The sequence below is a fragment of the Danaus plexippus genome, chromosome 11, assembly GCF_018135715.1.
Source record: "Danaus plexippus chromosome 11, MEX_DaPlex, whole genome shotgun sequence".
In the NCBI taxonomy this organism is placed as follows: domain Eukaryota; kingdom Metazoa; phylum Arthropoda; class Insecta; order Lepidoptera; family Nymphalidae; genus Danaus; species Danaus plexippus.
In genome coordinates, this window is record NC_083544.1 from 540424 (window position 1) to 553208 (window position 12785).

Here is a 12785-nt window from a genome sequence, read left to right on the forward strand (position 1 = left end):
CTTTTGAATCGTATTTTCAAACCAATAGATTGTCCGATAACTAGGGCATACTGATACGGAGAAGAATTATTTTAACATCATAAAAAGTCAACGAGTTACCGCAGTAAGTATATTTAATCAAAGAAATAAATAATAATTTGGAAATAAAAATGAGGTAAAAATACTGAATAATGTGACGGAAATGATACCGTTACAAAGTTATTTCAGACCTGCTTAAGACATTCAGAAACAAGGAAACGTATAAACATACAACTTATCTTTAGTTTAACATGAAATGTTTAAACGATTGTGAAAATTTATTACTAAACATGAAATGGAACAAAGCTTCCGTCTCTAATCAAGATAGTATTATGAATCCTTGAGAATAATTAGAACTAATTTTAAGAATTTTGCAAATAGAAACGTTCACCGCGACTATAAAGCGACAGGATGCGGCGCCCTACTTACAGGCCTGGAGGCGCCTGGGACACGTCAAGACCAACCACACACCACGTCCCCTGACAGATGACTTACGCCGTTCAGCAGAAACACAGACACTATCGCATTCAACATCGGATACATACAAAAATATATCTCAGCATCATATTACACAATTATAATAGAGAATTTTCTTTGATTTTGCTTGAAACAATACAGACGTCCGGAAATTTGATTTGGCGTAATTAGTTATTACAACTTGTTCTCCCTAGAAACGACCAAGTCTTATGTCATATTTTTAACATTTAGTTACGTGGGACATGTCTTAATTTTTTTTATTTAAAGTAAATCACTGTCTAAATAATGGATACGTTTTCAATAAACAAACGTTTGTTTTACAATAAACGCAGATTGTTTCGGAACAGATCAAATTGTAAGATTGACAGACGATAATGATCGTATTGCCGGCACGAGACATGTTATACACACATACTTGTATTACAATATTAGATTACTTTGTAGGTTTGCGATACGTTATTATTAAAATCTATTAATATGTTACTGTAATTATTTTGTCCTAAAATAAATACAATACTGCCATCCCATATACCTTAAGACGTAAGGATTTGAGGATTGATAAAAATTAATTTAAAATTATTATATATATTATAATATGTTTTCAAAAATGTATTTTACATCAAAAATGACGATAATAATGAAAGCTTTATAACATTTGTATGAAGCTTTAATAAATATCATTAATTTGAGAGCTAAAGTATATATAAACAAGGCGTTACGATCTGTTACGAGTCGTTTTGGAAAAACTTTATGATATCGCTGACTTTTTATAACAATATTCTTCACTAAAATAACTTTCACATACAATTTCCGATACGCCTCGAATTTCTTTTCAAATAAATAACTTACATATTACAGTTTGATATTTTCTATGTCGTCACAATATCATCTGATTATAAGAGACTTTTTAGCGACCGATATTTTATTGAGGATATATGTATAAGTTACTTGATTCCACTTAACACTTTAAACATTACTAGGATACACATTAGCTTTGTACTCATCGTGTGTCTACGGTCGCGATTGAGAGATATTCCCTCAAACATTACTCACGATGGTCGATGAGTAGATTTTGGATAAAAATAACATTTTTAAAAGCGGCATTCCGTTGAATTATCCTAAATATGAAACGCTTTCGATATTTGTCATTAACATTTCAGTAATGTCTGTTTGGCCAACGCATTCTTGTGGCCAGTGTCAATTTGGCCATCTGCCAACAGCTTCCGCAGCTGGCATTTACCTTTTGCCAGGTAACTTCTCATATTATGTGCGATTTGTTTTATTGCTTGTTCTTCTTATCGTATCTTATGTAAATATATACAATAGTTTAATTCTCATAATAATTTTCTATATAAAGGTCTGAGTATAAAAAAGTATACGATTCTTTTAAACTTGTATCAACTTGTTGATTAAGAAAATGGAAATTCCTTTATACAAGTTTAAAACCGTATAGGTACTTAAAATACAATAATTTTTCTTCGAGTAGCAGAGATCAGATATAATTGTTAAAGGCATGCCCCAAAATGTGCTGTTTAAAACGGTGCAATTTGAATCTGGTGAAGAGCGTGTCTTCAGTAGTCTTCCATCCATCCTGAATTTAAATCAATCAATGGACTCAAACCCACGCGGAAGAACTAACAAGAGGTATGCAAAACCATAACTGTTCACATCAGATGCTCAATCTCTTCATCGTGTTTCTGAACCACAAGCCCGATTTAATGAATTTTATTTTAAAACTTTGAATAAACTACGTATAAAAGTTATATAAAAATAGCTATATTTTGTAGGACAATATTGTCACATATAAATGGTGTTCTGATATTGAAATACTCGGGAATGCGGGTTCGGAAGAACGAGCCGGACTATAAGTGCTGAAGATTAAAAATAGAAAGGAATCCGACGAGGTATGCCGGCCACTCGGTGGACAGTTAAACTTCTGTTACAAATGATCTTGAGAGAAAATCAGATTTAGAGAACGTCTGGAAAGATACGTGCATGCGTTCGACATCATGACCACTCAAATATCTTTAAGGAATACAAATAAAGGCACGACGAACTAACTAACTAATTAACTATAACGAAAACAATGACTTCATATTTTAATGTCTCGCCCAAAATAATTCTGTCTTTTGTCTTAAGTTCGTTTTAATTACAACTGTTTAAGAATACTTCGGTCGTAAAAAAATATATTGTTGTACATTTCATCATGTCTGCCAACATAATAATATACAAACAAACGTATAATTTCCTCATTTTTGATGTTTCCGTGACATTGAAGGTTAAGGTATTTTTGTGTTGGTACCTACTGCTTAAATATGAAGATTTAAATGAATTACATTCGAAGAATTTTCCATCGTTTTGATAGCTTCGTACAAGAAACAGTATAACCTAACATTTATAAGATTTAATCAATATTAAGAACATGTGTCAATGATGAGAACGGAAGAATTTAAGACAGGAATCTAAACGAGACGAGACGAGACGATACACTAATGACAGTCTATGTACATAAAATAAAATTACTGAGAATTTGTTGAATACGAAGTAAGATGAAAACGATAAATAATATGGGTCGTGTAAAGCGCTCTGAAAATATCTAAAATTAACATAAATGGAGGTCAAGAATTTTTGGTTTCATATCTAAATGAAGTGCCACCGGCCGGGGTCAATAGAGCTGTTGATTCACACAAGGTCGAATTTATTCCCTCTTTATTTTGGTACGCCAGCTCGTATTAGAGTGTTTATTTTGTTTGTGAATATTTTTAGAGAATCTTGTAGTACGCAATAAGGTGAGAGATTCAGATCTAATTTAGAATGTTCTATAGACTATTCACGATATAGCAATCATATGACGGGACCAGGTCTGAACATACAGAAGCATACGACAAGGCGAGGTCGAAGGTTTGGGACTAATCCAAATATCATATCTACCTTCGTCAAGGCGATAATTACAAACGCCAAAAATAATTTCACAAATAAAAGTATGAAAGAAAACAATTCAATGGATAATAAGCATATTAAAACATGTAAAATAAATAACTTGAATATACGAGCTAATACGTGTTGCTCTTACCAGCAAGGACTTGAATACCACCCGCAGATGTTTACTACAAAGTTTCAAATACAAGACAAAAATAATAATTTATATTCCAACGATACCTTATTAAATTAACTAAGGATACAGCCATTTAAACTAATGATATATTTTACAATTCTTTTTTATAAAATGTTAAGAATTTTTAAGCAAATTTTATTTCGGACATAATTATTACGCCACATTCTGTCATTTCAACGAACTGTTTTATAATTAGCAGGACGTGTCGGTAATTAGCAAAACATTGAACTTGAACAAAAGCCATTGCCAAATTACACCTACGGTCATTAAGTTTTTGGCAAAAAAACATTAAGCTGAAGCCAAGACAAACCAAGAAAAAAAAATGGCCCTTAGGTTCATACATAAATATAATGACGAGTGTTTCGAGTGCAAGACATAAAAAGATTAATGATGTGGATTAAAAAAAAATTATTAACACGAGAAGATATTGAAGTTGCTGATTTTTTTTCTATTATTTTATTAAAACACAGCTTCACGTGTCTCAAATGATTCGTCCGGCGCGACGTCAGCCCATAAGCTCTGCTATAATCCTGCGAAAATATGCTCGGTATGCAAACGAAGTCCGGACTCTTTCGACGTCACAAACAGACATTCAAATTTTATATCTGTATATAGAAGAGAGTTATTAAACAAAACGTCGATACACTGTAATCAATTCTGGCAACAAACCAAAGCAAATATTTATTGACCTATGAAGTGAGACGTTAGATAATAAAACGCGTTCGGAAATTAGTAATTCTGGCTCAATATTTACTAACTTTAATACATTAAAATAGATTGCATGTTTGTAATATTTCGTAAATAATTTTTTTGGATAGCTTAAACTTTTTATATTTCTTTATGGGAATTTATTTATTGTTGAAAACAATTTAATCAAAAATAAATATATATCACTAACATTCGCTATATTCTGTTTAGTAGTTATTTCCAGATAGTTGTGTATCTTAAATTATATTTCAACTGGGTTTCATCAACCAGGAAGTGTATGCTTTTTGTCTATTCCCTTGTAGATTCTAGTCGAGTATGCTGGTGTATTTTCGCCGGACCAATGCCACGAGGTTAACAACTTATCTTCAATGAAACAAATAACTATCGGAGCGATTGGTTCAAATCATCCCATAGCATTGTTTGTGTTTATTTTTTGATATCAAGGCATTTTTAACCGACTTCAAAAAGGTGGAAGTTTCTCAATTCGACCAAATATATACCGTGAATAATGATACAAGGTAATTTAATTTATAACTTATTTATTTGGTCCCCTTAACTTACGTCTAACCGAATATTAGCATTAATTTATCACAATACAATATATTTTATGTTAACTTATAATATAAGCTGACAACAACCGATTGAGACTGCCTACACGTCTGTTAGCCTAGAGATGTTATTTCTATTGTATAAGTTAAAGATTTTTTTTGTTTTTTCTAACATTCACACGAGTTTCAAAAGAATATTATGTCGAGCACTGAGTCATGATGGGTTCTCATTCATCAATAAGCTCACAGACATATCATCATCTTCCTTCAGTCTTATCATGACGTACATTCTTATTCTCACTTAATAATATTATATTAGTAATATTTTTCTTACACGTTTCTTAACTCCTTTGATATTAACATTTTAATTGTTTGTTCACATTACAATCTATTTTAGTTTTGATGATTGATGATGATTTCGTTCAAATAAATATCTGTTGTTATATCTGTTGTCATATCTGTTGTTATATCTGTGGACGTGTTTGAATCTATATCTTCGTTTTCTCAACTGTTTTCGATGGGTCCATATCGTTGTCTGAACCACGTCATGGCCCTGTAGTCTGGCTCATACACGTCGGGGATCTCCTTGTCTATCGCCTCACAATAAATCATTTTAACGGACGCCTCTCCAAACAATCTCTCCTCGTACTTGATGAGTTGTTTGAAAAATCCTGTGTTCGGTCTCACTTGTGGCCTAGAATAGGGTGACTTCATTAGAACAGATCATGAGAATTATTTTTGATACCTTAATATTCGTCAGGGGAATACTTCATATATAATGAAGAACCGTCTCACCTTCTTAATTTCATATGTCGATAGGCGTCACACAAAGTCATCTTGTGCCATTTGATGAGGTAGGCCAGACACAGAGTAACGGATCTTGATATCCCCGCCACGCAGTGCACCAACACAACCTCACCGTTGCTAACCACCTGTGACATAATGTAAGGTTAGTGTGATGATAACATAAATGTATTTATATACTATAATTTTATTCCTTACATCATTTATAAGGTCAGCGACCCTTTCCATGTAGGGGTGCATATCTGAGCTGGGTGTATCCAGCAGCGGTACATAGTGTCTCGGTACATAGTCTTCCGGAGGTGGTGGTAGTTCTGGAGCAGCGTTCACCACCAGACCTGGCCGAAGATCCCTGACCGCCCCCGGCAGGGAGTGCGCCCCGCAGATATACACAGAATCTATAACTCGGGACACTCCGAGGGGACATCCTCTGTTAAAAACATATTTCTCTTAGTTTCATTCGTCTTTTTGTAAAATATGCAAAAATTAAAAAACCATACATCCTTTATTTCATAAAAAAATTGAGAAGGTCAATGGCAAATCTAAATGTAATCTCAAATTTCCATCACATACAACACATATCATGAGATCAAAGTCAATTACTCTAATAACAATAAAAATCAGATAATGTGTGTGAATGTGACAGATGAAGTTTACGAGAGGCGTTCGTCTTGATACTTATTATGTGTTGGAAAGAGGTTTTGCAGCCAATATCATAAAATAAGGGATTACGCTGTGTAGCGCTTAAAGACATTCAAGAATATTATTACAATAACAACTCATTAATTATAGAAACACAAGAGCAGATCATTTGGTATGATGTAAATACAAAATGTGGAACTCGTTTGAACGCATATTTGGAAGTTTTTTCAAAAAGAAAACGTCAACAATCCTGAATGTAAACATGCCGAGGCGTTGTGTCATCCTGGCGGGAAGCCAACGCGTCTGACCTAGCGCGAACTTGCCTCCTCACGCCGCTCATACCGAGCCATCACATAAGGAAAATATTTCTAACTACTTTTATAAAGACTTTCAAAAAATATTAGTGTTGCTACAAGACAAGTTGGACCTGTACTTCATATATTAATTTTGACATTAAAATTTTAAATGTCTTAACTTGTAAACAATACAATTTAAAATTTAGCGAAAATTACCTATTTAATTCTTCCTTCGTTAACTTCGTCTCGACATTAACTCTGGGTTCATTTTCGTTACCAACACACGCCACCTTATCTTCGGCAGTTAGAACCTTCATTTTTGCCAAAAAAAAAAATACCATTCACTGAGACGAATAATAAAAAAATATTTAGATTCAGTTCAATGAAAATTTTTATTAAAATTTCATCAATTTCAAATTATTATAAAACGTTTAAATATTCCGCGTATCGTTTCGCTTGTATGCAGTGAGCGCGTGCGCACGTGTCGCAGTCCGGCTCGCACTGAAGCTGAAAAGCCCCGATCACCTGCGGAATGTGATTGCCCACAACATCCGGCATTCCGATATACTCCTCGGACGGCGGGGACCGTTTTGTTTACGATCCGACAAACGGTTTGGATTGGACTACTGTTAATGTGGATTGTATGGAATACCCACTAGTTATATATGACATATCTTTGAATAGCAGCGCTACCGAGTAATTAAAGTTACTGCGATATCCCATAAAATAAAGCTAAGATTTTATATTTAAATTGAAATAAAACTAAATTTTTCATTATTATTGTTCTGTATCTACATATTCCCGACGTTAAGGTTCCTTTGCAGCAACCGTGATCGCGGGCAGACGAGATGAGGGCGTATATTTGGAAAGAGTATAAGTATGTTTGGATTTAAGAAATCTGATTGGTCTGCGCCCTAGTTTAAATTAATATAATAGATAATAATTTAACAAAAATTAAAATAATAGCTACCCGAACCAAAAATCAGAAAATAATGTATAATTACAAACAGTTTATATTTAAATCAGAAGAAAAAACAATCAATCATGTTTAATTACCTAAAAATAAAATTTAAGTTATTAACAGAATAGTTATTTCATTGTCACAGTAAAAACGTGGAGTGCATTTTACTCCACTTCCATAAAACCCTTCTCATAGATAGCCATGAGATTGATCGTTACATTTGACATATCGAGCACCTATAAAATATGTTTATTTATCAAATGACAAAACTCAATTTTCTGTTTACAGAGAGACAAGGAAATGTATATGTATCTAGAAATATATTTGCTTATGTACACGAACGTTTGACGGTGTCCCCTAATAGGCAGCGGTGGATTTACACTAGGGGCAGTCGGGGCAAGTGCCCAGGGCGGCAAATGTTTTAGGGCGGCAAAATTTTGAAAGTAATAAAATTTTTTTTTTTTAGTTTTATCGAGATTCCCCAATATAATTAATTAATTCTATTAATTTATAATTTTTTGTTTAATTGATAATTCAAGAAATTCAATTCATTCATTATTTATGAATTGTAATTTTGGCACTTTTTTAGTAAAAATTAATAATCAAAATGATTTAATCAATTTGTTTCCTTGAAGATTTCAAATAATAATCGATTTTTCTATTAAATAATAAAACAAATATTTATTTATGTTTTTTAGAATATATAATATAAAAAAGTTTCTGCAATAAATTAGTTATTTTAATTTTTAAAAATGAAATACATAAACTATAAGTTTAAGGGGGAAAATACGTGTAGAAGGCCGTTTTCATGCTGATTTTTATAAAATTTTTTAAGGTATAAAAAATTAATATTATTGATTGAAAATATCAGGTTATTTCATACATATATTTATGAGTATTTATTCGTATTAAACAACAATATAACTTATCAATAGCACAGAAAAATTGTTTAAATAAAAATGTCCCTTATGATGGAGGTCTATATTCAGCGTAATTGTAAAAAGAAAATGAATTTTTCTGTGCCATTGATTTTACATAAAAATTATAGCTTCTATAGTGCACACCAGCTGTTAAGTCGGAAGACAACCTACGATGTGTATCAGCTGAAATATCCGCTACTTTTCAAGTTATATTGTCGTAAAATATGGAAAAATATAAATATATGTATGAAATAACCTGATAGTTTCAATATATAACATTAGTTTTCATACCTTAAAAAAATTATTAAAAAATCAGCATGAAAACGTCTTTCTACACGTATATCCCCCCTTAAGTAAAATTCTAGTAATAGGGCGGACTTTTTTCCGGTGCCCAGGAGCGGCATTGAGTTTAAAACCGGCCCTGCTAATAGGTTTCAGTTACCAAGAATATGTTAACTAGCATTGGAGCTTTGTTGTAGGGGAAACTCGAAAGCATTGTTTACACTGAGCTAATTATTATAACATTATACTATTTATACTTCATTTATCATATCAATAATACAATATACAAAACATACAATAATAAAAACAAAGCTATTCCTTAGTGCCAATATACTAAGTACGAAAATAGGAAATATGATTGGATTCTTATTTATAGCTAAAACTCGCGGTCTAAATTAAAAAGCGTAACCTATATTTAAATTTCAATAAAATATTTGAGTTCTAAGACTATCGCGAGTATTCATTTAAATGATACTAATATTTTCAGATAACTACGCGTAGTTTATCACTTTTAAAAACTACATCTCGCCTGCGCGTGATCAGGGCTGCTGCAAAGCAACCGAAACGTCGGGAGTGTGTAGTTTTTAAAATAATGAAATACACACAGTAATCCCAAAAATATTAGTTTCATTTATTTCAAATTTATATTTATATTATTGGATGGGTTCAACCTTGACTATTGACCCATTTGTTTTTAGAGAGCGGGCCAGAACGTTAATGGTGTTAAATGATTAACGAAACATTAATTAAAAACGATAAAGAATCGAAGGATTCTTTTTGAATATTTTCCAATAAATTTAAAAAGATTAAAGTGATAAAAAGATATCACTTAACACTTATGTAGATCTTAAAATTAAACGTAATTAACTTCATTATTCGTAAATGTCTCTTCTTTAATCTCTGTTCTAACATTTATGAGTCTCTTCTAAAAGTGGCGCAGCTGTCACAGATTTTGTTACAGTTATCAAAGTATCTAGACAAAGCTTTGTAAACAATCACATAGAGAAATAATACCCTGGCATATAAAATATTTGCCTTTAGGTATAAAACAATAGAATAAAGTGATTTTCTGATATAATTGTTACAGAGAAACATAGATAATTGATGCATTTAAATGACAAATGTATTAAGTTACATAGTGTGAATAAAATCGACGACCTTTTCGTTTCTCATAGCAAAAACTTAAACTGCAAATTAAGCAAAATAAGCTTCAAAAGACGCTACAATAGAAATTCTTCTTCGCAAAAAAATATATTAGAAAGTCATGAGAAAGTTATTTATTGTCATAGCGACCAAAGTAACATTTTAAATAAGTAATTTTTAAGCAAAATTGTTGCTGTTTAGTGTAGTGTACCGTGTAATAAAGATAACATAGGTATCTGGTTATATTCCGATTATAATATCATAAGCACAAGTCATGCCCCTGACACGAACAACGAGACTGATACTTTTATAAAATTCCGTGAATGTTTGGAGAGAACATTTATATAGAGTTTACACGGGGCCAAAATCTTACTTTATCAGTGTAACAAACAATCGTCGTTCAGCTGCTAAGAATGAGCATTTAATGTTGAACGAAACTCACAACCAAACAGCCGATTAAATCTCAACTATATCTGTTATTACTCAATATTTTCCAAGCAACAATAACATTCGTTCAAAGTCCAAGTTAAACTTGAAAACGGATAAAGCCATTTTAATGTTATTTTAACAAGTTGCCGGAGCAGTTTCTTGTTTAACGTACAGGTGATGTATAATACCGTAAACGATCAATGCCCAGCCTTGAGTACTAATATTATGTAATAGCCCAATTTTCTTGTGTTCACTAGATAACAGAGATAAGAAAATCATTCACTTCTTAAAACCATATTATGAATAATGCTCAGTATCACTATTAAAGAAAGTACACCTACTCAAACTACATAAGGATTATTAATTTTTAAATATTATATATATCCGAATCAATCACATGGTTGAATTTCTAAGCAAAGCCGAGTTTAATTGATACAACTGAGTCGTTAAAATCAACAAAAAAAAATGATTACCAGTCGACACTTATCTGCACTGTCTATATTATAATCAACTTATCTGCCTGCACGGCTTCGTCAGTCGACGGCCAACAGACCGACGGGAAACATGTTTTTAATAATATTGGCCTGTCTTGTTGCGTTGTATTTCTACACAACTAGAAATCATAGGTACTGGGCTAAGAAAAACATAAAACATGAACGTCCAATACCTCTGTTCGGGACGCATTTCCGGAATATAGTGGCGTTGAAAAGTGCCAGTGAACTAATACATGAATTTTACGTCAAGTTTGGTGATGAAAAGGTTATAGGAGCTTACCGCGGTAACGACAAGGAGCTGATTGTCAAGGATCCAGACATAATAAGAGATATTTTAATGGTCGACTTCAACAGTTTTCACAATCGAGGCTTAGGCAGGGATCCGGAAAAGGAGCCTCTGCTGAAAAATCTCTTCCACGCCGAGGACGACTTATGGAAATTGTTGAGACATAAATTAACACCAGCATTCACAACAGCGAAACTAAAGTCCATGTTCCCTCTTATAGTCAATTGTGCGGAAAAGTTGGTTGGCCTGGGAGAGAATATCATCGCTAAAGGTGGAGATTGTGACATACGAGAAGTTATGGCGAAATTCACAACTGAGTTTATAGGCGCTTGCGGCTTGGGAATCGAAATGGACACCATCAATAATGAAAGCTCTATATTTAGACAAATAGGAAAGAAAATGTTTTCACGGTCAGACAGGGAAGTGTTTCTGTTTGCCGTATGGGACGTCTTTCCGGAAATAAGAAATTTTATGAATCTCTCCAACAAAAAAGTTGAACAGGTTTTTTTTGATATGGTGACAAAAATCTTCGAGCAGCGAAATTATAAACCTATTGGCAGAAATGATTTTGTCGACCTGTTGTTAGACTATTTATCTCAAGGCAAAATACAGAGCGAATCTATTAAATACAAAAACCCGGACGGCACAGCGAAACAGGTCGAAATGGAAATGGATATCGAGGTCTTGGTCGCACAGGTGTTTGTTTTCTTTGCAGCTGGATTTGAAACATCCTCTTCTACGACCAGTTACACGTTACACGAATTAGCTTACCATCCCGAAACACAGAAGAAAATTCAAGACGAAATAGATCGAGTTTTATCAAAATACGACAACAAGTTGTGTTATGATGCTGTTAATGAAATGACGCTATTAGATATGGCCATGAAAGAGGCGTTGAGGATAATGCCGGCCGTGGGGATCCTCAACAGGCAATGCGTTAAGCCATACACCATAAAACAAGTAGGACTAACTATAGATCCCGATGTCAATATAGTTATTCCTGTACAATCGCTGCATTTAGATGAAAAGTATTTTGATGAACCTTATGAATTCAAACCAGAAAGATTTGCCGACGAGGATTTTAACCAACGGACCAAGAACGTATACTTGCCTTTTGGTGCCGGACCGCGTGCTTGTATTGGTGAGTTCTGGTTAGCAATATTTCACAATCATGAAATGTTCATTTAACAAGCGTCACATGTCGAAACAACGTTCATATTTAAATTTTTCGGTTCTTCAAATATAACTCCCTGTCAGTTTTAGTGAATCCGATCATATAGATATCAAATAATTTTTCTTACAATTTAAGCGATATTAAATTAAAAATTTTATTTATTTTTCCAAGGTGCTCGTTTAGGACAGATGCAATCTCTGGCTGGACTAGCTGTGATGCTTCACAACTTTTCTGTCGAACCTTCGGAAAACACAAAGAGAACTTTAGACATCAACCCACGTCTTAATGTCGTACAAGGAGTACTACACGGGGTGCCGATTAAACTAGTAAAGAGAAAATAATTTTGGAAAATAGTTTCTCTAACAGTGTAACGGTTCTTGATATTTTTTTATTTATACATATTTAATAATAAAATATATGAGTATTACTTTCAACTTAATAATATTTTTTTTTTTTTAAATTATACCTATAGTATAAAGTCGAAAAAAAAA

At 32.9% G+C, this 12785-nt stretch overlaps 2 protein-coding genes across 2 annotated transcripts; one reads left to right on the forward strand and one right to left on the reverse strand.

Annotated features, from left to right (window-relative positions):
- Nucleotides 1-4840: 4840 nt before the first annotated feature.
- On the reverse strand, nucleotides 4841-7111 carry LOC116765990 (dual specificity protein phosphatase 14-like). The gene is made up of 4 exons (XM_032655643.2): nucleotides 6822-7111; nucleotides 5869-6097; nucleotides 5662-5798; nucleotides 4841-5560 (listed from the first exon to the last, which is right to left on the reverse strand). Exons 1-4 carry the CDS (start codon nucleotides 6944-6946, stop codon nucleotides 5371-5373), a joined length of 681 nt encoding a protein of 226 aa, XP_032511534.1. The 5' UTR covers nucleotides 6947-7111; the 3' UTR covers nucleotides 4841-5370.
- Nucleotides 7112-10855: 3744 nt separating this feature from the next.
- Nucleotides 10856-12736, forward strand: LOC116765954 (cytochrome P450 6B2-like). The gene is made up of 2 exons (XM_032655604.2): nucleotides 10856-12261; nucleotides 12466-12736. The coding sequence occupies exons 1-2, from the start codon at nucleotides 10905-10907 to the stop codon at nucleotides 12633-12635; spliced, it is 1527 nt and encodes a 508-aa protein (XP_032511495.2). The 5' UTR covers nucleotides 10856-10904; the 3' UTR covers nucleotides 12636-12736.
- The last annotated feature ends 49 nt before the right edge of the window (nucleotides 12737-12785 follow it).

Coding starts and splice junctions, on each gene's coding strand:
- LOC116765990 (XM_032655643.2), bottom strand. CDS start 6,946: ATGGTATTTTTTTTTTTGGCAAAAATGAAGGTTCTAACTGCCGAAGAT. Junction 5,799..5,868: donor TCGCTGACCTTATAAATGAT/GTAAGGAATAAA, acceptor ATTATGTCACAG/GTGGTTAGCAACGGTGAGGT. Junction 5,561..5,661: donor CGACATATGAAATTAAGAAG/GTGAGACGGTTC, acceptor ACCCTATTCTAG/GCCACAAGTGAGACCGAACA.
- LOC116765954 (XM_032655604.2), top strand. CDS start 10,905: ATGTTTTTAATAATATTGGCCTGTCTTGTTGCGTTGTATTTCTACACA. Junction 12,262..12,465: donor CGGACCGCGTGCTTGTATTG/GTGAGTTCTGGT, acceptor TATTTTTCCAAG/GTGCTCGTTTAGGACAGATG.